Genomic DNA, 24,282 nt, shown 5'->3' on the forward strand with positions numbered 1-24,282 from the left:
GGTTCAATTTGTGAAAATTCACGGAGCCTTTCATTAACTATCTGTGTAATTTTCTGTTATGCATGTTGTATTCCAATAAAAAATTTTTTTAAAGGAGCTTTCTTTTTATATATTATTTATTTACTTTTGGCTCTGTTTTGTCTTCATTGCTACACGGGTTTTTCTCTTATTGCGGCAAGTGAGGGCTGCTCTTCCTTGCTGTGTTCAGGCTTCTCGCTGCAGTGGCTTCTCTTGTGGTGGAGCAGGGCTCTCGGGCATGCAGGCTTCAGTAGTTGTGGCACGTGGGCTCAGTAGTTGCGGCGCATGGGCTTAGGTGCTTCGCGGCACATGGGATCTTCCCAGATCAAGGATCAAACCTGTGTCTCCTACATTCGCAGCTGGATTGTTTACCACTGAGCCACCAGGGAAGCCCCCAGTTAAATTTAAACACACACACACACACACACAAACCTCTCATCAGTACCAGTCCCAGCCCATTAAATAAATACTGAGCAAATATTTCAACATAAATTGGCCTGCTCCCCACAGCTGCCAGCCAAGCCGCAGGCCGGACCCTTCTGAAGCGTTGCTGCTGTGATAGCATCCTGCATGCAGGGTGGCCTGGGGCTTCCTCATTCACCTCTGGCTGTCAGTTTCATTTCTACTGGTGGTCTGTGAGCTTGTGGAGGGCAGGAGCCGTGCCCCACGGCCTCCAGTGCCCTTCTGCAGCTGTACCCCTGCATACAAGGCAAGCCTGGGGCAGCCACTCAGCCACTGCCTTCTGCTCGGCAGGGTTCCCTTGGCCTCCAGTCAATCAGTCAATCAATCCCCGAGCCCGTGTTTGCAAATGCCCAGGGTGAGGTGCCTCCAATCACACCAGGCCCTGGATTTCTAGAGATGTCAGGAGGGTAGCAGCTGGGTCCAGTGCCCAGGGGTTTAAGCTAATTGCTGAGCACATTTCCTACCAAAGGGAGGCCTGAGTGCCTGTACTGCTGGGAGGCTTGGAGCTTCCAGAAACACTGCTGCTATTTTTATTTTCCTTACATAACCCCAGGGAGGGATTAGAGCCCTTATGGCCTGAGATTTTCCGCCTGGCTTTTTTTATTTTTTTGCTTGCTGTATGTCAGCACAAGAGGGCAGTCATGCTAACAAGCATCAGGGGCCACATTCCTGCCATCTGTCCCCTCCACCCCCAGCCAGTCACCACAGGGACACAGAAGTGACTGGAAGGTCCTGCCAGGGTTGATGGGGAAGCAGGAAGTGGAGGGATGCAACCCAGTACCCGCCATTCCCTCTCACACTCCTGGGCTCACCTTGGCATTCAAACTTCTTGGCAGGCGTGGTAAGGAGCAGTTTGCCTTCCATGTCCGGGGGCCCGGCACAGCGGGCAATGCCCGGTTCCTTGTAGCCTGTCTTCACCCAGCTGGACAACCAGCGCAGGTGGCAGTCACAGTACAGGGGGTTGGCACCAATGGCCCTGGGTTAGAGAGGAGAGAGGAGCAGACATTACAGCTTCATGGAGTCCCTCACCCATTGGGTACCAGGTATCAGACATTATGCCCGGAGCTGGCAAAACCCTAACAATCCCCATTCAATGAGCACTAACCATGTAGCCAGGACAGATTTAAGTACTTTGCACCTGTTATCTCGCTTAGTCCTCATCACACCCTACTAACCCCGTTTTACATGTTGAAACTGAAACTCAGAAGGTGAAGACACTTGCCCAAGATGCACAGAGAAAGGGGGGAGGTAGGATCTGAACTCAGGCTGTTGAGGCCGGAGCCTCTGTCGGCACCGCCTCCAGGGTGTACCAGGGAGAGAGGAACCAGCATTCGCTGCTGTGATGAACCAGCTTCTCCCACGTTAGTGCATCTAATCCTCTCATCAGCCCCACAGTATAAGCTTTCTCTTCTCCATCTCAAAGATGTGGGAACTGAGCCTTACGTGGAATAAGTCATTTTCCTGCGGTCACACAATCAGTGAAGCACAGCCCCCTGATCCAGACCTAGAGCTGTCGACCTTGAAAGCCTATGTTATTTTTAAAAATATTAATTAAGTAATTATTTGACTATGTCAGGTCTTAGTTGCAGCACTTGGAATCTAGATCCCTGACAAGGGATGGAACCCTGGCCCCCGGCATGGGGAGCAGAGTGCTAGTCACTGGACCACCAGGGAAGTCCCCTCTTTTTTTTATGAGCCTATACTCTTTAATTTTTCTCTTCATTTTCAATTAAACAAGAAGTGCATAAGCATATTCTCATTGTAAATCATTTTCAGACATGGTACACAACAGTCTCACTTTAAACGACATTGTGAATGTCCTCAATACCACTAAATTGTATTCATTTAAATGGTTAATTTTATATTCCTTGAATTTCACCTTGATTTTTTTTAAAGGCACATTCCTATGTTACTGATGGGAATGCAAGATGGTAGAATTCCAACAGAGGGGTATTGCCTGATATCTAGCTAGCCAGCAATACAGTTGCCTTTTGACCCAGTAACTCTGTTTCTGGCACATCTCACAAATCTGTGCCTGCATAAGTGTGTAAAGGCATCTGTGCAACAGTATTGATCTCAGCATTGTTTGTAATAGAAAGACTGGAAGCCTCCCGTGTTCATCAGTGGGGGAGTGGTTACGTAAACTACAATACATCCACATTACAAAAAAGTCCACTGTCCCTGCCAACCACAGGACCCATGGTCACATGGTCATCATACTCCATGTGTAGCCTTCCAATCCTTTCCCATATTTACACATACGGTTGTTTCTTCATGAGAGAGAGATTATATCCATCCAGCACACATAGTTACTGAGCAGCCTGCTTCTTGTCACTAAACAGCATGCCTTGGAGACCTCTTCAGGTCAGCTATATGGATCCACCTCATTTTATCAAACTGTTTCAGAGCATCCCAAAGAATGGACACTTATAGCTTTCACTGCCAGACACTCCAGTTGTTTCCAGCAGCAGTGAACACTTTGTCCACGCCTCTCTGCAAGGAGAGACCATTTCTCTAGAACAGATGCCTAGAAGGAGGATTCATGTCGCAGAGGAAGTGCACGTAAAATGTTCACAGTGAAGTGAAGTGGAAGTGGCTCAGTCGTGTCCAGCTCCTTGGGACCCCATGGACTATACAGTCCATGGAGTTCTCCAGGCCAGAATACTGGAGTGGGTAGCCTTTCCCTTCTCCAGGGCATCTTCCCAACCCAGGGATCAAATCCAGGTCTCCTGCATTGCAGGCAGATTTTTTACCAGCTGAGCCATAAGGGAAGCCCAAGAATACTGGAGTGGGTAGCCTATCCCTTCTCCAGGGGATCCTCCCACCCCAGGAATTGAACGAGGGTCTCCTGCATTGCAGGCAGATTCTTTACCAACTGAGCTAACAGGGAAGCCCAAAATGTTCACAGCCAGCCTCCAGAAAAGGTTGTAACAACTTACACCTGCCGGCAGGGTGAGGGTGTGCCTGCTCCCTCGCATCCCCACACTGACACTGACACGGGGCACTGCCAACCTCTTAGGCTTTGGCCAGGCTGGTGGGCAAGCTCATAACCCTCTCACTAAACCACAGTGAGAGATTCAGAGATGAACAAGACATGGATTTGGGGGAACAAAAGTTGCCAGTGGTCTTTGAGCCAGCAAACAGAAAAACCAGAGCCTCGTATCTGAAGCTCATTTATATCGACATTATTGTGAAAACATAAGGCTATATACTGTTCAGGAGAATGAGCACATCTATTAAGCACCAAATGGATGCATTGTCGTTTTCCACCTGTGTCTGGGCAACACCGAGGAAGCAGTTCCCCTGGCGATGCGTTGGGTCTGATAAAAGCAGCAGTGACTCTGAGCAGGAATTCCCCCAAATAGCACGGCTGATGACGGCCCATCCTATAAAGCAGGCTCAACAGTCTTGGACTCCAGCCCCTGGCGCAGCTGCTCACTGCCCGGGTGACCTTGAGCGGCTCACTTAACATCTCTGGGGCTCACTTTATGATTCGATAAAGAGCCTGCAATCTGGAAGGGGGAGAAAGACAAGCACATCGAGCCTGAAATGGGTGCCAAGGGAATAATGCAGCTTGGAAAAAGAAAGCCAGTTCAGCCTTGACGTGTATTTCACTTTTTCTGTCCTGATTTGCTGACAGCATCCATCCTGGCTAATGGGACAAGGCAACACCTTCCTCTTTTCCCTGAACACTGCCAGGGCTTCTCAGAGGTAGAGGAAGTTCAGACACTTCGATTTTTTGAAGCTCCATTGCGTTAAAAAAAATAATAATAAAGACTTAGAAAAATAACAGGACTACAAAACAGTGGTATATTTAAAACATCTATATTCACCAGACTGATATTTTTAACATAGTATGAGGTAATGTAATTATGTTATTCAAAAGATAAATATAGAATTTATTGAAAGTATTTTTGTACCACACTGCAGGAGTGTGTTCTGCTAATGAGCCATGAGGAAGTAGAGAGTTTATTCTGAAGGGCTTCTTCTCTCAGTCTTGTAACTCATTTAGAGAACAAGTCCAAAAGACTAAATCTAAAGCTGTTGTGAATGTGGAGGCCCTTGACACATCTTAGGATGTCACAATTCCCAATTCCTGCATAAATCCTCCCCATAAATGGCAACAAAGTCACGCCCTTTTCAATTCTTCATATATATTATATACTATATCATATATATTATTCTCTGTTTATATATATTATTCTCTATTATATATATATCTACAATATAGAGATAATAAAAGCTACCGAAGCCACATACAAAGCTATTGAAAATTAGGCATTCTGGCTTGACCAACACGTTTTACTTGTTGGTATACAGAGCAGATGGCGAGCGACTCCTGATTTCAACATTTCAAGCTTTTATTTCTCCAAACACTATTTTTTTCCTGACTACTTTATTAGTTAGAGTAGTTCACTTTCACCTGGAGTCCATTTTTCCCGATAAAATGACCGTGAACTCCCAGGGCGTGGACAGCCACAGGCCCTGCTGAGACTAGTGGGGGGAACAGCCAGGCCACTCATCAATCCAAAAGGACTGTGGAGTCAAGTTCATCCCCCGACAAAAGTATAAATAACCCTGTGCTGTTGATCTTTGGTATAACTTGGAAATAGTTGAAACAGTAGCTTTTTCATCTGTTTGTGCCAAGGCCCGCTGGGCTTCTTCTATTAACGTAACCAAGACAGAAATAGACCTCCTATGACAGAGGCGCCAACCATAGAGTTTAGCATATACTAAAACTTCAAAATCTCTTCACCTGAGCTAGTCCTCCTCCCAGGAAATTTTTCGTGTGCATCCCTGCCTCCTTCTACTGGGATGAAGCCCCCTGAGAGCAGGTGTCACCAGTCCCACGTGGTACTGAACCAGCAGAACCCCCCATTTGCTGAATGAACCCCTGCCTACAAGCAGGAGAAATGCACAAACCTCAGTATGAAAGCAAAGAAACTAAAAAATAAAGGAATCATCTACCACTCCATAAATGTAACTAATTTAATTTTCATCTATTCCTTTCTAGCTCTTGTGCTCATGTGTATATATATATATACACACACACACACACACACATCACTGAAGTCAGAGTATACCATCTTCTTTATTCTGCATTTTCATCAAATAATAAAGTACAGTATCATAAATATTATAACTAACTACTTGTTATTTTGTCATATGGGCATCCCATGATTTGCCTAATCATTTCATATTCACTTTTCACAATGAATTTTTAATGAACTCAGAAGTCTAGTGTTCCTGCAGGCAGCAGATTAGGGGCAACAAAATGCCAGATTATAGACATGAAGGATGACACTGGGGAGCCTTGCCACAGGATTTGGCACATAGCAAATATTGGCTGATGGACGGACGGATGGATAGACAAATGGAGGAAAGACAAGTTAACTGTAAATATCCAAGTGGACAGCAGCAGAGATGTGCGGGCAGTGAGGAGTGCTCGTAATCATGATGGCCTGATTATGGCATGTAGTTAGAACGCTAGTGGACATGAGAAATAACCTGTGTACAGGCAAGGAAAGAACCCGAAGAGCTGAATGAACTGTCTGAGGTCCTGCTGCAAGTTGATGGCAAGACAAACACCTAACACCACATCCTGATTCCTACTCTAAGTTCAAGGGGTTTAACTATGGTGGACCTCACCCCCCACACACACCCTCAGCCCACCCACCCGCCTTGTGTGTTGCCAGTGAAGAGGAGAGGCCCAGGTCAGAGTCACACTAAGAACAGAGGGCACCTCTGGGAGCCAGAAACACTGGACACTAACTCTTGGGCAAATCCTGACTTGGGACAGAGCCATGGGCACCTCCTTCCCTTCACATGGCCTGTGGCCTTCATGAAGCCCAGAAAGAATGCAGTGAGTCTGTGCTATCCTTTCCCCATTCCTTGACCCTTGTACTTGCTCACGGAATCCTTAAGAAATAGTTGCAGCTTCTCATGCAGAAGAAATAATAGCTACATGTGTGCACATTAGCATTAGATGGGCACACACCTGAATACAAACATATGTACACTTCTCAGGCTGCTGCCTAGTCCCATTTGAAACCCTGGGTATAGAGGGAAGAATGTATTGACAAGGTTGCTTCATAATAATGGAAGATTTCTTCCACATAGATGCTATTTTAGGGAGAAATAGGGCAACTAACAAACATATCTAATTGGTAGTGCTAATGCCCTGTTCCGCAATTACCACTTCCACTGAGCTCTACCAATTACCACTTCCACTGAGCTCTATCAATTCCACTGAGCTCTATTTACTGTTTTTTTTTTTTTTTTCCTAACAAGTTAGATCTGGATCTGGCTTCTAGCCTGATATCACTGTTCTCCTAACATCTGAATTTATAGATAGGCATGGGCTCAAAATCTGGCTTTGCAGCTTCAGGTTTTTGTTCACACAAAACATATGTTGCCTTCCTCTTGAATCCCCCTTCCACCTCCCTCCTCACCCCATCCCTCCAGTTATCACAAAGCACTGGCATTGGTGTCTTGCATCATACATCAAACTCCCACTGGCTATCTCTTTTACATATGGTCGTGTGTATGTATTACAAAGCAGAGACATTACTTTGCCAACAAAGAAAGGTCCATCTAGTCAAGGCTATGGTTTTTCCAGTGGTCATGTATGGATGTGAGAGTTGAACTCAAAAGAAAGCCGAGCACTGAAGAATTGATGCTTTTGAACTGTGGTGTTGGAGAAGAGTTTTGAGAGTCCCTTGGACTGCAAGGAGATCCAACCAGTCCATCCTAAAGGAAATCAGTCCTGGGTGTTCATTGGAAGGACTGATGCTGAAGCTGAAACTCCAATACTTTGGCCACCTCATGCGAAGAGCTGACTCATCTGACAAGACCCTGATGCTGGGAAAGATTGAAGGTGGGAGGAGGAGGGGATGACAAAGGATGAGATGGTTGGATGGCATCACCGATTCAATGGACAGGAGTTTGGGTAAACTCCTGGAGTCAATGATGGATAGGGAGGCCTGGCGTGCTGCAGTCCACGGGGTTGCAAAGAATCGGACACGACTGAGCAAATGAACTGAACTGAACTGATGTTTCAATGCTATTCTCTCAAAGATTGTTTGAATCAATAAATTTCAGTTGAAAATGGAATTAAGAATTTGATATATCATTGCAAAATACACATTTTGTTCTTTCTCTACCCATAAATATGTTGCCATGTCTGAATGTTCTTTTTCAACAGGAGAGAGGGGACATATGTACACCTACGGCCGATTCATGTTGATGAATGCAAAACCCATCACAGTATTGTAAAGTAATTACCCTCCAATTAAAACACATAAACTTTAAAGAGGAAAAAAATGTTGTTTATTTCCCTTTTGAAAAGCAAAGCCTCTAGATTTCGAGCTGAGGGCAAGATCAGAACATCCTTGGGCATGATTCAGTTTTCACAGTGAAGGAGGAGAGGTAAAGCCCAAGCAAAAGAGATGGGCTTCCCAGGTGGTGCTAGCAGTAAAGAACCAGCCTGCCAAGGCAGGGGACAAGAGATGCAGGTTTGACCCCTGGGTCGGAAGATTCTTTGGAGGACAGCATGGCAACCCGCTCCACTATTCTTGCCTGGAAAATCCCATGGACAGAGGAGCTCGGCAGGTTACAGTCCATAGAGTCACACAGAGTCGGACTTGACTGAAGCGACTCAGCACGCACACACACAAGCAGACAAGACACACGAAGGCGGAAGACGTGGGCCAGATGCTTGAAAAGGCCTTTCCTGGCAAGGGGGAGAGCTGGAGCAGACGGTCAGCACAGCCCAGGGGTAAGCAAGGGAGAGGACAGCAGTGTGGGCCCAGAGCAGCAGCAGGCCTGGCCCATCAAAGACACACACGTGAACTCTCTAGAGAGAAGCATTACCAATGTAGGCCCTCAGAATTCCTAACATCAGCAAACAATGAGCTCACAACCAAAAATTGCTAAACTTAGATACAATCAAGGCCCTGTGAGTGGCAGTCATCAAGAACAATGAACAACACGACCCCTGCCTGGTCTTCGTCCAGAGCCACTGTCTCCAGCCAGGCTCCCTCATGACTCTTCCCATCCCATCCAGCTTCCGTATGTCACCATGGCTTTCCAGGAGTTTTCACAACTTAATTCTTCCTTGATTCGCTTCTATCTACAGAACAAAACTCAAACTCCTCAGCATAGAGACCTTTTACAACAGAATGGCAGTGTCCGTTTCTACACTCCTGTCTACCTACCCCAAATTTCTTACCTAACCCAACTCCCTATATCCACATATTACACACACAGTAAGCGTGTGTGTGTGTGTTCATTCAGTCATGTCTGATTCTTGGTGATTCTATGGACTGTAGCCTGCCAGGCTCCTCTGTCCATGGGATTCTCCAGGCAAGAATACTGGAGTGGGTTGCCATGCCCTCCTCCAGGGGATCTTCCCAACCCAATAACTGAACCTGCATCTCCTACACTGCAGGTGGATTCTTTACCCCCGCTGAGCCACCTGGGAAGCACACTGGACAGTATAGCCTCCTTGAATATGTCATTCACTTTCCTGCCTCCATGCCTTTGCACAAGCTATTCCCTCTTCCTAGAATGTCCTTCCCTATCTTCTCCAAATTTGCCTCCAAAAGGCAAATTCCTAGTGCCTTTTCAAAGGCAGTAAAGGTGGCACCTCCTCTCTGAAGGTCATCTGACTTCCCCAGAGTTAGTCACTGCTTTCTTTGAATTTGTTTTGTAATATCCCAGATGGTCACAGAAGGCAGTAACCTTGTGTTAGTAAATTCTTCAGCATTTGACTCACTGTGGTTCCTCAGGACATATTTATTGAGGCAATAAAGAATAAATAAAGAGCTTTGGAGTCAGACACACCTACGTTCAAATCCTGTCTCTGTCATTCCCAAGCTTTATGACCTAGGGAATCTGTTTGACTGAACCTGGTACTATAAAATGGATATAATAAACCCTGCCACAGAGGACAGAACCGCTTACCCATTCCATTCCCATGGCAGACATCACTAATCAATCATTGCACTCTGCCCACCAAGTCCTAGCATCTTCAGTGTGGATTCAAGGCAGCCCCTGTCTTATTTATGAAGCTGGCTCATGGCACAAAAGCTACTTCTCATCTGGAAGTAAAGTCCTTGTCCCAACCAAACTCACAATGAGTGGCACTTATTACTATTTTATTTCCTCAAGTCTAAGATTGTTAGATGCCTGCTATGGGAAAAGTAGAGAAATATTACCATATTCAGTTCAGTTCAGTTCAGTCACTCAGTCGTGTCCGACTCTTTGAGACCCTATGAATCACTGCACGCCAGGCCTCCCTGTCCATCACCAACTCCCAGAGTTCACTCAAACTCATGTCCATCGAGTCGGTGATGCCATCCAGCCATCTCATCCTCTGTCGTCCTCTTCTCCTCCTGCCCCCAATCCCTCCCAGCATCAAGGGTCTTTTCCAAAGAGTCAACTCTTCACATGAGGTGGCCAAAGTATTGGAGTTTCAGCTTCAGCATCAGTCCTTCCAATGAACACCCAGGAGTAACAGGCAAATTTGGCTTTGGAGGACGGAATGAAGCAGGGCAAAGACTAATAGAGTTTTGCCAAGAGAACGCACTGGTCATAGCAAACACCCTCTTCCAACACAAGAGAAGACTCTACACATGGACATCACCAGATGGTCAACACCGAAATCAGATTGATTATATTCTTTGCAGCCAAAGATGGAGAAGCTCTACACAGTCAGCAAAAACAAGACTGGGAGCTGACTGTGGCTCAGATCATGAACTCCTTATTGCCAAATTCAGACTGAAATTGAAGAAAGTAGGGAAAACCACTAGACCATTAAGGTATGACCTAAATCAAATCCCTTATGATTATACAGTGGAAGTGAGAAATAGATTTAAGGGACTAGATCTGATAGACGGAGTGCCTGATGAACTATGGGTGGAGGTTCATGACACTGTACAGGAGACAGGGATCAAGACCATCCCCATGGAAAAAGAAATGCAAAAAAGCAAAATGGCTGTCTGAGGAGGCCTTACAAATAGCTGTGAAAAGAAGAGAAGCAAAGGAGAAAAGGAAAGATATAAGCATCTGAATGCAGAGTTCCAAAGAATAGCAAGGAGAGATAAGAAAGCCTTCCTCAGCAATCAATGCAAAGAAATAGAGGAAAACAACAGAATGGGAAAGACTAGAGATCTCTTCAAGAAAATCAGAGATACCAAAGGAACATTTCATGCAAAGATGGGCTCGATAAAGGACAGAAATGGTATGGACCTAACAGAAGCAGAAGATATTAAGAACTGGGAAGAATACACAGAACTGTACAAAAAAGATCTTCATGACCCAGATAATCACGATGGTGTGATCACTCACCTAGAGCCAGACATGCTGGAATGTGAAGTCAAGTGGGCCTTAGAAAGCATCACTACGAACAAAGCTAGTGGAGGTGATGGAATTCCAGTGGAGCTATTTCAAATCCTGAAAGATGATGCTGTGAAAGTGTTGCACTCAATATGCCAGCAAATTTGGACAACTCAGCAGTGGCCACAGGACTGGAAAAGGTCAGTTTTCATTCCAATCCCAAAGAAAGGCAATGCCAAAGAATGCTCAAACTACTGCACAATTGCACTCATCTCACACACTAGTAAAGTAATGCCCCAAATTGTCCCAGCCAGGCTTCAGCAGTACGTGAACCGTGAACTTCCAGATGGTCAAGCTGGTTTTAGAAAAGGCAGAGGAACCAGAGATCAAATTGCCAACATCTGCTGGATCATGCAAAAAGCAAGAGAGTTCCAGAAAAACATCGATTTCTGCTTTATTGACTATGCCAAAGCCTTTGACTGTATGGATCCCAATAAATTGTGGAAAATTCTGAAAGAGCTGGGAATACCAGAGCACCTGACCTGCCTCTTGAGAAACCTATATGCAGGTCAGGAAGCAACAGTTAGAACTGGACATGGAACAACAGACTGGTTCCAAATAGGAAAAGGAGTACGTCAAGGCTGTATATTGTCACCCTGCTTATTTAACTTATATGCAGAGTACATCATAAGAAACACTGGGCTGGAAGAAGCACAAGCTGGAATCAAGATTGCCGAGAGAAATATCAATAACCTCAGATATGCAGATGACACTGCCCTTATGGCAGAAAGTGAAGAGGAACTAAACAGCCTCTTGATGAAAGTGAAAGAGGAGAGTGAAAAAGTTGGCTTAAAGCTCAACATTCAGAAAACTAAGATCATGGCATCTGGTCCCATCACTTCATGGGAAATAGATGGGGAAACAGTGGAAACAGTGTCAGACTTTATTTTTGGGAGCTCCAAAATCACTGCAGATGGTGATTGCAGCCATGAAATTAAAAGACGCTTACTCCTTGGAAGGAAAGTCATGACCAACCTAGATAGCATATTCAAAAGCAGAGATATTACTTTGCCAACAAAGGTCCGTCTAGTCAAGGCTATGATTTTTCCAGTGGTCATGTATGGATGTGAGAGTTGGACTGTGAAGAAAGCTGAGTGCCGAAGAATTGATGCTTTTGAACTGTGGTGTTGGAGAAGACTCTTGAGAGTCCCTTGAACTGCAAGGAGATCCAACCAGTCCATCCTAAAGATCAGTCCTGGGTGTTCACTAAGTACCCACAGATGATCTGTAAGATACACTCTGATCTCAGAGACTGAAATGTGGAAATGATGAGTCTTAGAGCTGAGAAAATCCAGGGAGGTTGTTGAGTGAATGAACTTCAAGCAGAGATGCTAGGGACCCCAGAAAGCTCTCTGATCTGGATTTGCCTGCCTACTTGGGCCCTGGCCACTTGGCTGTGAGGCAGAGAGCATGAGAACGTGGTGATGCCCAGGGTCCCAGGTGCATCCGTCTGGCTGAACATGACCTCAACCTATAGATAAGACAATAGGAAAGGACATATTTGCTCTGTGCCTGGCCCCACCTTCAGAATTAGGATGACCCTAATTAATCGTAATTCATGGCCCACTGCTTTTATACATACTCATTTTTAAATTATGGTAAAATACCTATCACATAAAATTTGCCATTTTGACCATTTTAAGTATATATCTTGGTGGCATCAATTACACTCACAATATTGGGTAACTATCACCACTATCTGGAGAAGGAAATGGCAACCCACTCCAGTATTTCATGGACAGGGAGGATTTCATGGACAGGGAGGATTTCATGGATGGGGGGATTTCATGGACAGGGAGGATTTCATGGACAGGGAGGATTTTATGGACAGGGGAGCCTGGTGGGCTACGGTCCATGGGATCGCAAAGAGTTGGACACGACTGAGTACACAGCACCACCATCTGGTTCCAAAACTTTTTTATCACCTTGAATAGAAACTCTTTACCCATTAAACACAAATTCCCTTTTCCTCTTCCTCCTAGCTCCTGGCAACCACCATTCTTCATTCTGTAGCTACAAATTTAACTAGTCTGGGTCCCTCATTTCTGTGGAATCACACAATATTTGTCCTTTTATGTCTTAGCTATTTCACATATTTTAAAGGTCTGCTCACATGTCAGAACTTCATTCCTTTTTATGGCTAAATAATATCCCACTGTACCATATTTTTTTATCCATTCATCTGTCTGTGGATACTTGGGTTGTTTCTGCTGTATAGTTATTGTGTGAATAATGCTGCTATAAACAGGGTGTACAGGTATCAGTTTGAGTCTTTGCTTTCAATTCTTTGGGATTCATACTTAGGAGTAGAATTGCTGGGTTATATGGTACTACATTCAGCCTTTTGAGGAACTGAGCATACTGCTTTTTAAGAATGTTCTTGGTGTTGCCAGCTAAATGGTTTTAGAAGACCTTCTGCATCCAATGAAAGTGAAAGTCGCTCAGTTGGATCCGCCTGCAATGCGGGAGACCTGGGTTCGATCCCTGGGTTGGGAAGATCCCTGGAGAAGAGAACAGCTACCTACTCGAGTATTCTGGCCTGGAGAATTCCATGGACTGTATAGTCCATGGGGTCACAAAGAGTCGGACACGACTGAGCGACTTTCACTTTCATTTACATTTCATTTTAGTATCCAATTATGCCAATTACACTCCTTGGGGGTACTAAATTTCCAGAGCTTATCACTTACCATGTGAAGTCAGAGGCACAATACTGGCATCGTGCTTCAGAGAACAGGCTTTGAGACTGAAGACAGCCCCTATTATTGCCCTATGCAACTTTGGGTGAGCGTGTCAAATTTCTGGACCTGCCTCCTCATGTGGAAAATGGGAATAATGGTAGCTATGTTGTAGGAGTGCTGGGGGGCTGCATTAGCTGATGGAGGTGCCGTGCTCGGCAGTCAACACAAGGTCCTGACTACTTTTATTATTGCTCGTGAGGAACTGTTCTCAATCCCATCTGAATGGGTAAGAGTCTGAAACAGGAAGCATTTGAAGCTCACGAGCTAAATTAAAAGTAATAATCTCAAGAGGCGACATCTTTCTTGGAATCCAAGTTCCATTTAAATACAAAGAGGTGCTGAGGACTGGGTCAGAGTTACTTACAGGTGAGACAGGGAAGTCACGTCTGCAAAGATGCCCTCTTGGAGGGTGGAGATGTCATTGCCATGCAGGGACCTGAAGAGAGAAGAGGCCGTCAGGACTCAGGCTCACACAGAGACTCGGGAACTAATGAAGAGACGCCCTCTGCTGAGAGGGGTGTGTTTGAGGGAGAGGGTCCCTGAATGAGAGATCCTGCTAGGATGGCCACAGGCAAGGAGAGGCTAGCACAGACTCTGTGACTATCACAGACCACGCTGACCCTCAGCCCCTCCAGAGGCCCCCGCCTGTGCTGTCGTAACTAACCCACGCACCACGCCTGTTCACAGGACAAACGGACACACACCCTCCCTAACTCAGCCAGCGAGCCTGAGGGGGACAGGCTTCTTCCCGGTAGGGAAGCTACTAGTGAGACCCTGGTTGAGGGTATAGAATGCCCCCCTGCCCCAGGTGGCTGCCAGAGGACTTGGGGCAAGGATACTCCAGAGGCCGTGCTGTGAGCACAGGCCACACCTCGCAGTGGGAATTCTTTAGAGCAGGTTCAACATTCACCATTTGACAGGAGACTCATATGCCAGCGAGGGGCTACCTTATCTTGAATGCCTAGGAACTTGCCCCCGCACGTATATGCCAAACACAACTTGGGGCCGGCAGCAGCCCCTGGTTGCTGGATTCTCTGAGACAGGAGACTAAGCCCCTACTGTCTATGCAACTTTGGGTGAGCGTTCCCCATAGTTTCCCATGTATTCCTGGGCCTCCATTAGGGACCCGAATGAGAGTGGACTGGCCTTCCACTTTGGACACAGTTGGCCCTGCTGGGGCCCTGGACACGGGGACCTTCCTGCCCAGCAGGGGATGAGGAGGCCCCTCGTGGGGCAGAGTTCCCCGGAGGAATGGAGAACGGGAAGACTCACAGCAGGCGCAGGGAGCGAAGCCCCTGGAAGGCCAGAGGAGGGATACACTGCAGGGAGTTGTAGCTGAGGATCCTGGGGGAAGGAAGAGAGAGGAGGGTGGGGGAAGGGAGAGAGGAAGGGGGAAGAGTTATTAAGGGGTGCACTTCCGGTGCTGATGCAGATGGTCCCCATCTTGACCGTGGTGATGATTCCATGGGCATGAACATAAATCAAAATATGTCAACTTTTACACTTTAAGAATATACTATTAGATATTAATTATACTTCACTAGAGCTATTTTTAAAATAATAACAAGAGAAATGAGACATTTTTATCACAGGAAAGAGCTGTTCCTCCTTACAGCTGCCAGGATCGCCTAGCCCAGGATTTCTCAGCCTCAGCACTGTTGACAATTGCTTGTTGGGCGGGAGGGGGGCTGCCGTGTGTGCTGTAGGGGTGCTGAGCAGCATCTCTGGCCTCTGACGATGAAATGCCAGGGGTTCCCCCTGCCCTCCGCCAGCTGTGACAGCCAAAAGTTCCCAACTATGCCCACGGGCTCCCCGGGGGCAGAGCCGCCCCTCTGGACAGCCAGTGCCACAGGCCGTGGCAGCTTCACACACAGGCTCATAAAGAGAAAAGAAACTGCCTGCTAATCCAGTTCCACAAGGATCAGGCCATTACTGACGGTGCACCCTGCGGGGAATTCAGAAAGGAGAAAGACAGAAAACATGCTGTGCGTTGAATATACTGGCCTTTAGAGAGTTAACATGCAAATCTAAGGAAAAAAATTCAAATGACCCCAGACTCTTGCATCCTTGCATAGGCAGAAAAGCACTAAAGCCATTCACCTGAGATATGTTCTTTGTGATTAGCAGTAACCTTTTGATGTGTGACTACATGTTTTTCTCAGAAAAAATGTTCCTCTGTATCCTGGCTCCTCCCTTACCTCTTCAGAGCAGTTTCTCAGACCTATCTGAGAGGCTGTCTCCAGGCTTAACTCAACTTTTATGTTATGTATTTTTCTTTCAGTCAATAGGCTCATGAAGACTTTGAAGTGGGAACCCAGGGCAGGAAAGTGCAGCGTTCCATGGCCTCAGGCCCACATTTTGTTCCTGGGGGCCTGCCTGGGTCAGGAACCTGTCTTTTGGGATACTGGCTCTGCTATTTGACCACAGTAGGACCTAAGGGAAAGTTCTTAAGTTCTTGGCACATCATCTGTAAAATGAGGTGTTGGGAAGGTGAACAAAATACAATTCTTAAGCAGGCAAATATAAGCGATGCTTGTTACTACTTTCCAACCAATTGCTTGGAATATAAGTAAAGCAATCATTAAAATATCTTAGAACATAGGCACAAAAATGTTCAGAGTCACCATTCACAACAGTCCAAACTGGAAACAATCCAAATATCCATCAGAGTAGAATGGATGAGGAACATATGGCATATTCCTACAAAGGAATACTATATAGCAACGAAAATGAAGAGACCACAGCTTCACACAGACACAATGGAAAATAAAAGAAGACAGACATAAAAGATTATATACCCTATATGATTCAATTTATATAAGGCTCAAAAATGGGCAAAATTAAACTTCATTGTGTAGAAATACATATGTAGATGGCACTATAAAGACCAAAGAAGAGATCATTGTAGAAGTCTGAGTAGGGACTGCTTCAGACGCAGGGAGAGAAAAGAAGAATCAGGAAGGCACAGGAGGACTCTTGGGGTGCTGGCTGTATTCTAGTTTTTGCCTTAGGTATTTATACATGTGCTAGTTTTATGACTATTTGTTAAACTATGTGTTTATGTTTTTCGCAGTTTTCCATATATATGCTGGATTTCACAATAAGAAGAATGTTTCTGAAAAGTCTTTTTGGCTGGCAGGCCCTGGCACCCTCCCTGGAGGCTGAGGAGGCTACGTGGGGACACCTGCTCATGACCGAGGCTTGGGGAGAGTCCTGGTAACCATGAGCCCCCCCTACTCCCCGCGGGACTCACAGAGTGGTCAGCTGGCTCATGTTGGTGAAGGACGAATTGCTTAAGGAACTGATCTTGTTGTTACTCAGGTCCCTGGAAAAGACAGAAGAAAAAAAACAGTATCATCATTTAGAAAGAAAGGATTCCTCCCCTCCCCACTCTGGCCACAGCCATCCCCCAGCCAGGTGGGCAAGTGGCTCTGACCACTGACAGGAGGGAGCTGATGGAAGAGGCATTTGGTTCACAACCAGTTACAGCTCCCCAGCTCTGATCCCTGAACTCCCTCCCTGTCCCCAGGGTTCCGGGTTTCTATTTCCTCATCCTGCACCCTGGCGTCACCCCTGCCCACCATGGAAATACTCCCACCAAGGGCATCCGGGTCTCTCAACTGCCAGGTGTCAGGGGCTCTCTTCCTTTCTCTCTCACTAGCACCTTACATGGGTTCGTTCACTCCCCTTCCCTATAATCCTGCAGGAGAGGTAGTGAACCAATTCTACAAAAGAAGGGGCAGGGTCTCGGGGTGATGAGGTGACCCACCCAGGGTCACACAGCTGGGAGGAGGTTCAGCCAGAGTCAGACCCTCTTCCATTGGCCCCTAAGGCCCTGGTCACTAAATGTACTCTCAGAGTGACCCTGCAGTGCTGACCCTCTTCTCAAATCTCTCCTCTGACTCCAGTCTTCACGCACTCCCCCTTACCACTCAGCTGCACTTCTTTCTCACCCACCCCTAAGGGATGGTCATCACTAAGCCCTGTTCTTGCTCTTCCTCTTCCTTTAGTCCTTCAGCCCTCCCGGATGCTCCTGGATTTCCCCCGCCAATCAGGCGCAGACGGTGTCCTCCTCTGGTCCCAGCCAGACCTCTCTTTCCCCGTGATAAGGAGGTGCTGGTATTTCAGACCTGACAGGCAGTTTCATAGAACTAACTGCCTTGGCATTGGTCCCCTCTCACTCCCTTCCTCTTCAAGCATATCCACATCACTAGTGAAGCTGCCTCGAATTAGACCAAAAAGTGCTCTCTCTCTGTCAGCCACTGCTGCTGCTGCTGCTAAGTCACTTCAGTCGTGTCCGACTCTGTGCGACCCCATAGACGGCAGCCCACCAGGCTCCCCCGTCCCTGGGAGTCTCCAGGCAAGAACACTGCAGTGGGCTGCCATTTCCTTCTCCAGTGGGTGAAAGTGAAAAGTGAAAGTGAAGTTGCTCAGCCGTGTCCGACTCTTAGCGACCCCACGGACTGCAGCCCACCAGGCTCCTCCGTCCATAGGATTTTCCAGGCAAGAGCACTGGAGTGGGGTGCCATTGCCTTCTCTATTGTCAGCCACAAAGCACTCTACCTACCATCTTCACCTCGCCATTGGAACAATCACTCAAAACACAATGGCTAGGTCATTAGCAAAGACAGAAAAACTGGAGTGTCAAAATCCCGTTAAGCCAGTGCTACTCAATGTGAACTTGAACTGAATGTCCCCAAACAAGGGACCTGCGCCAAAATGCAATCACCTGTGGGCTTCCCTGCTGACTCACACGGTAAAGAATTGACCTGCAGTGTGGGAGACCTGGGTTCGACCCCTGGGTTGGGAAGATTCCCTGGAGGAGGGCATGGCAATCCACTCCAGTATTCTTGCCTGGAGAATCCCCATGGACAGAGAAGCCTGGCGGGCTACAGTTCATGGGGTCATAAAGAGTTGGACGCAACTAAGCACAACATGACGTTAAACACACAACTTAGATTAGCTAACATTTTTTCCACAGCAATCCTTTCCCAGTGACGGAAGAAACTGTGTTGATAAAAATTCTGATGCAAGTTCTTTATCTAGTTGCAGGCACATTACAAAGAGTTCTCAAGCTGCCATTGACCCACAGACCACACTTTGAGTAGCAGTGCTCCAAGGCACTTAAGATGAAACATTCTCTGGGCTTCTTTTTGACGGAATCTGGCCAATGGGCAGACAAAGACAATTGAAGTGAGCTGTTAATTATGCTGGAAGGCTAAGAGGAACTAACCTTATTCTGAGGCTTACTTTGTACATTTTCATGAAGTAGAAAGGTCAAAGGTGGAAATAATAGAATAGTAGATGTTAGCCTAAAGAAAAAGTTAGTTACAGATGCGTATTTGAGGCTGCCGTATCTCATATTTGGTTTGGAAGCCAAGGTTGGATCAAGAAGTTTTCCATAACTCTCTACTTCTGCTCTGGCTCCTGCCTTTGCAAGGATAACCCTCATTAATAGTAATTATCAGCCTCGAGGGGCACTTCGGGGATGGTGTGGGCAGAAGCAGACCCAGTCCAACCCCAGCCAGGAACAATGCAATTCCCAAGAATGGCCACTAGGTGGCAAAACAGTTCTGTGCACAGATGTTCCCAACAGGATGCAGTGAAATTAAAAAACGGATCAGTACCAGACAGGGAACATAGCCAATATTTATAATAACTATAAATAGAGTATATCCTTTAAAAATTGTGAATCACTATATTGTACACCTGTAACATATACTACTACCACTACTAAGTCACTTCAGTCGTGTCTGACTCTGTGTGACCCCATAGAGGGCAGCCCACCAGGCTCCCCCGTCCCTGGGATTCTCCAAGCAAGAACACTGGAGTGGGTTGCCATTTCCTTCTCCAATGCATGAAAGTGAAAAGTGAAAGTGAAGTCGCTCAGTCGTGTCCAACTCTTCGTGACCCCATGGACTGCAGCCTACCAGGCTCCTCTGTCCATGGGATTTTCCAGGCAAGAGTACTGGAGTTGGGTGCCATTGCCTTCTCCGGTAACATATACTATTGTACATAAACTATGTGAAGTGAAGTGAAAGTCGCTCAGTGGTGTTCGACTCTTTGCGACCCCATGGCCTATACAGTCCATGGAATTCTCCAGGCCAGAATACCAGAGTGGGTAGGCTTTCCCTTCTCCAGGGGATCTTCCCAACCCAGGTTTGGGAGATCAAACCCAGGTCTCCCACATTGCAGGAGGGTTCTTTACCAGCTGAGCCACAAGGAAAGCCAAGAATACATAAACTATACTTCAACTAAAAAAAAAAAGAAAAGAAAAAATGGGTCAACCGGAGTGGGGTCTGTAGGGAATTCCAGGAAAGATGGAGCAATAATAGCTAGATTGCAACAGCCCTCCTGTCCTCTGAGATGGGCCAGGATACTCACACAAGCTGCAGGTACTTGAAGGTGGACAGCTGTGCTGGAACCAGCGTGAACTGGTTCCCGTCCAGGTAGCTACAGGAGAGAAGACCGCAGTCAGTCAGCCACCTCAGCCTCATGCCGAGTCCAGCACTGCAAGAACCTTCCCCCGAAGCCAGGGCCTTCTCACCCATGTCCTTTCCTACCTATGGCCTACACGATTGGCCCTGAATCACTAACTGGAGGAGAAAATACAGACATCAGGCCATGTGGGAAGGTGCCACCAAAAAACCTGGTGAAAGCCACGGACACGAGAAGCCTCCTATGGCTTCCTTCCTGAGCCCCTGCCCGGCCCCTCAGCATCCTCCCTGTCAGTGGGCACCACAGGCTCAATCCAGGACCCTCTGCCCTTCGCTCTCTCCAATCTTTCAGGCCAAATAGGTCTGATTGGCATGTTAATACCCACCTGCCAGCCCTCAGCAGCACGCAGGTCCCTCCCTCTGTCTGCTGGTGAGGTGCCTGAGGCTGGTCCCAGACCCCAGCACTCCCAGACCTGAGTTCTGTGTTTTCACAACCACATGGGCTTCCCCTGACTCCATCAGCACCACACTGCATGTTTCTAAACCATCCAGGCGCAGGACGCTGACAGGAATCTCCACCTCCCTCTGCAGCCAGTTCTGTGACTGACCGAGCTTCTCCCACCCACTGGTCTCTCATCATTCCCTTTTGTTCCATTTTCATATCCCCCTCCCTGACTGCACCAGCCCCCAGGCCTGGTCTCCTGCAGCAGCTTTGTTCTGTTCTCTGCACCTGGGCCTCCATTCTGCTTCTTACTACATACACCACCACCCAATCACTGTCCTTAAAGCCCAGCCGCTAAACTCCTTGTCAAGTTTCCCAGGGCTCCCCTTGTCTATAGGGCAGAGCCTGGGATTCAAGATGCTGTGACCTGCCCTCCCACCCCCACGACCACCAGCCATCAAAACGCTGACCTGAGCTCCTGGAGCTGCAGCCCCACCAAGAGCAGCCCTTAGGATGCCTTGTCTACCCTCCAGAAGTCCTGGCCACCCTCTCCTCCTGCCAGCAGGTGGGGGCTACTCACAGCTCTGTGACATTCTTGGGGATGCCCTTGGGCAGGGTCTGGAGGTGCTTGTTGCTGCATCGAACCACGGTGTCCAGGCAGGCGCACTCCTGGGGGCACTGCGGGCGGGGCAGGCAGCCCCCCTCCTCCTGGCCTGGGGAGGAAGGTGAGCAGCCACGTCAGTGAGGGGACAGGCCTCCTCAGGGCCTCATGCAGCCAGCGCCCCGCTTCAGGGCACCTCGGAACAGAGGCCTCTTGCTGATACTACGTTGTACACCAGCCAGTCCTCTCTTGGCTCCAGCCCTCCTCCACCACAGCCAAAGCCCCTTGGATCTGTTTTGAGGTTAGAATCAGTCTTGGGTTCACCTCTTCCACCTCAGACCTGAGATGGACCCGGGTACAGCAGCGAAGGAGGATGGTGGCCACATCATTTCTTGAGCACCTACTGTGTGCCAGACACCGTACCAAATGTAATTTCTTTAATGATGCGGTAAACGGGGACCACCATTGCTCCTAGAATGTGAGCATCATGGGGACAGAGACCTGTGTCCCTTTCTTCTTTTCTGTTCACTGAAGGGGCCCAGCACTGAGAGCAGGGCCTGGCCCATATTAGCCTCCAAACAGGTCAGCTGAGTGAAGGAATGAAGGACTTTCTATCTTACTGAGATTGGGAGAGGTTAAATAGCTTGCTCAGGTCCGGAGGTTGATCAGAAGCAACATGGAGTCTGTACCCAGGTCTGGCTGGCCCAGAATCTGAGCCCCTTCCATCCCAACATCCTTTACAGATTCATTCATGTATTCAATAAATAGTACTGAGCACCCTCTGTGTTGCTTCCTTCCTTCTGCTTGAGTGTAAGAGGGACGATAAGGACACTAGGGTCCCAGGAAGCAGACTGGAAAGAGGATAGGAGGTGCTGAGAAAGGTGGGGAGAAGCCAGGAGGCTGAAGCTGAAGGCAGGTGGAGAAATCCCCAGTGCCGGGGCTCCTGAACACAGACAGCTGGGCCAAGACAAGACCTCGCTCTGTCACTTTTGGTAAAAATCTGCTTCCTACAGTTGCCTCTGTGTGTGATGCTCTGGAGGGGGAGGCGGGGGATGGAGGGATAGGCTAGATTCTGTGAGTGCAGGGAGAAAAGGACATGACCCCAGGAGAGAGATAGAGGCTTCAGGGAAAAGAGAACACTGACCCAAGAAGTGACCCAAGTATGGAGGATGGGGGCCCCTAAGAGAGTCCGGGTGGGTGTTGCAGACAAGCTGAATCCATGGCCTGGAGCCCTTAGGAACAGCTAGGAGGTAGGTCTCTGGGTTAAACATACTTAAAGAAATTACACTAAGATGTTAACTATGATTTTCTCTGAGCGAGGCACTAATAGGTAACATTTATGCCCTTCCTTTGTATTTCCCCATTTTTTAAAACAGCAAGCCCACTGGAGACCCCACCAGGCTGAGGCAGGCGCAGGACTGAGTGGCTGTCCATGCTCCTGCCTCTCCCCTCCCCAGGGGACCCCTCCTCTCTGGGCGCGACCACGCGGGGGGTGCCCACTCATTACCTTCTTCACACCTGAAGTCGGGGGAGGCCACATCCTGCAGGGGAATCTGCCGCAAGAAGTCTGGGTTCTGGCACCGCGGGTTCCCCGTCACGATCTTCCTCTTGCGCAGCCAGTCGCCCAGCCACGCCAGCTGGCAGTTGCAGTTGAAAGGGTTGGCCAGAAGGTTTCTGGAAGAGGGGTGGGGTGTAACCATGAAATCGCCCCCCGCCAGACGCACTTGTCCCAGCAAAGCCGGCTCCTGCCCGCCACTTGCTGGCCACACGGTCACCCACCACTCCCGGACCGCCAGCAGCTTCTAGGAGGTTGCATGTTAACGCGCAAGGACCCAAACGCCTGAGTCCTTCACAGTAACCTCAGAAGACCGGCTGCGTCCTGCAGGGGGACGAGCAAGCGGGGCTCCGGAGGTTCAGCCCCACCCGCGCCACCCTGCGTCCACGGAGCCGCACTTACAGCGTGGAGAGGGCCTGCAGCGTGTCGAAGGCTCCCGGGGAGATGGTGGCGATCTGGTTGTCGTAGAGCGAGAGGAGGCGCACGTTGCGCAGGCCCGTGAAGCTGTCGTTGTGGATGCAGCTGATACGGTTGTTCCTTAGCATCCTAGGGCCGGGAGAGGAGGGGGAGCCGGGGCTGTGCCGCACGGCCATCCACCTGCCCTGTGCTTTGGCCACCAGCGGCCAGTTCACAGGTTCTCCCTCCGGGGACGCTGAGCCACAGAGAGGGGAGCCTGGCGCCACACCAGCGCTCCTCTCCTGGCCTGCCTGCCTCTGAGATGTCTGCCTCTCCACCCTGCCCACACGGGCCCCCCATGCTGACGACCATCACCTTCATCCCCGGGTGCCCACAGCCTCCCCAACCTCCAGGCCACGCACCACGGTCAACACCTGAGACTTGCCTAAAACTTAAACCTGGCCATGTCACTCTCCAGCCTAAAGCCCACAGCAGCCTCTAAACTGTGCACAGAATCCTGTTTAAACTCTTTACTACCCAGCCCCGGACCAGCACCTGCCTGCCTCCCCAGGGATGGTCACACTCTCCATCTCTCTGTCCTTCAGGCTTGCTGCCCAAGCCAGCATCCCCACACCTTTCCCCAGCTATGATCTCCTTCCAGAACGATCTTCTTCCTCATTTATAGCTGCAAAAGTCTCTGTTTGTCCTTGAACACCTGACTCTATTCTCTTTCCCACACAAAAACTAAAATCAAGCCTGACATAAAATAGGCAATTCACAAAAGAAGTTGAATGGTTTAAATTAAAATGGGTGTACTAGGTGAGGGAGATTAAAAGGCACAAATTTCTGCTATAAAATAAATGAGTCATGAGCATGAATGGACAGAAATAAAGTTTATGAACACTCATTGAAAAATGTTCAAACTTACTAGTAATCAAGGACATTTAACTGATATTGCATCTTTGCCTGACAAATTACAAAATCATTAAACACATAATAACAATAAGGCTCAGGGTTGGCAAGAGGGTAAGAGGATGGGCACCTTTATGACAGCTGGCAGGAGAACTACTGGGGACCTTCTGGAAGTGCGCCTGGTGAGATGCACCAGGAACCCTAACCCAGCCCTCTGTGCTTCCACCCAGCAGGTCTACCTTTAGGGATTTATCTTTAAGGTAATAATTCCTAATGGGCATAGAATTTCATGACGAAGGCATTAATCACAGAATTGCTTG

At 48.0% G+C, this 24,282-nt stretch overlaps 1 protein-coding gene across 1 annotated transcript in view; it reads right to left on the bottom strand.

The window, feature by feature from the left end:
• The window catches only part of SLIT1 (slit guidance ligand 1), a 178,249-nt gene that overhangs the window by 16,262 nt on the left and 137,705 nt on the right, over nucleotides 1-24,282 (bottom strand). Inside the window, exons 19-26 of the mRNA XM_055560489.1 lie at nucleotides 23,057-23,200; nucleotides 22,607-22,773; nucleotides 21,079-21,211; nucleotides 20,004-20,072; nucleotides 16,873-16,944; nucleotides 14,892-14,963; nucleotides 13,984-14,055; nucleotides 1,293-1,456 (exon numbers count right to left, since the gene is read on the bottom strand). Coding sequence (XP_055416464.1) covers nucleotides 1,293-1,456; nucleotides 13,984-14,055; nucleotides 14,892-14,963; nucleotides 16,873-16,944; nucleotides 20,004-20,072; nucleotides 21,079-21,211; nucleotides 22,607-22,773; nucleotides 23,057-23,200 — 893 coding nt within the window. The remainder of the gene's footprint in view (nucleotides 1-1,292; nucleotides 1,457-13,983; nucleotides 14,056-14,891; nucleotides 14,964-16,872; nucleotides 16,945-20,003; nucleotides 20,073-21,078; nucleotides 21,212-22,606; nucleotides 22,774-23,056; nucleotides 23,201-24,282) is intronic.

Source organism: Bubalus kerabau, chromosome 22, assembly GCF_029407905.1.
Source record: "Bubalus kerabau isolate K-KA32 ecotype Philippines breed swamp buffalo chromosome 22, PCC_UOA_SB_1v2, whole genome shotgun sequence".
Taxonomy (NCBI): domain Eukaryota; kingdom Metazoa; phylum Chordata; class Mammalia; order Artiodactyla; family Bovidae; genus Bubalus; species Bubalus kerabau.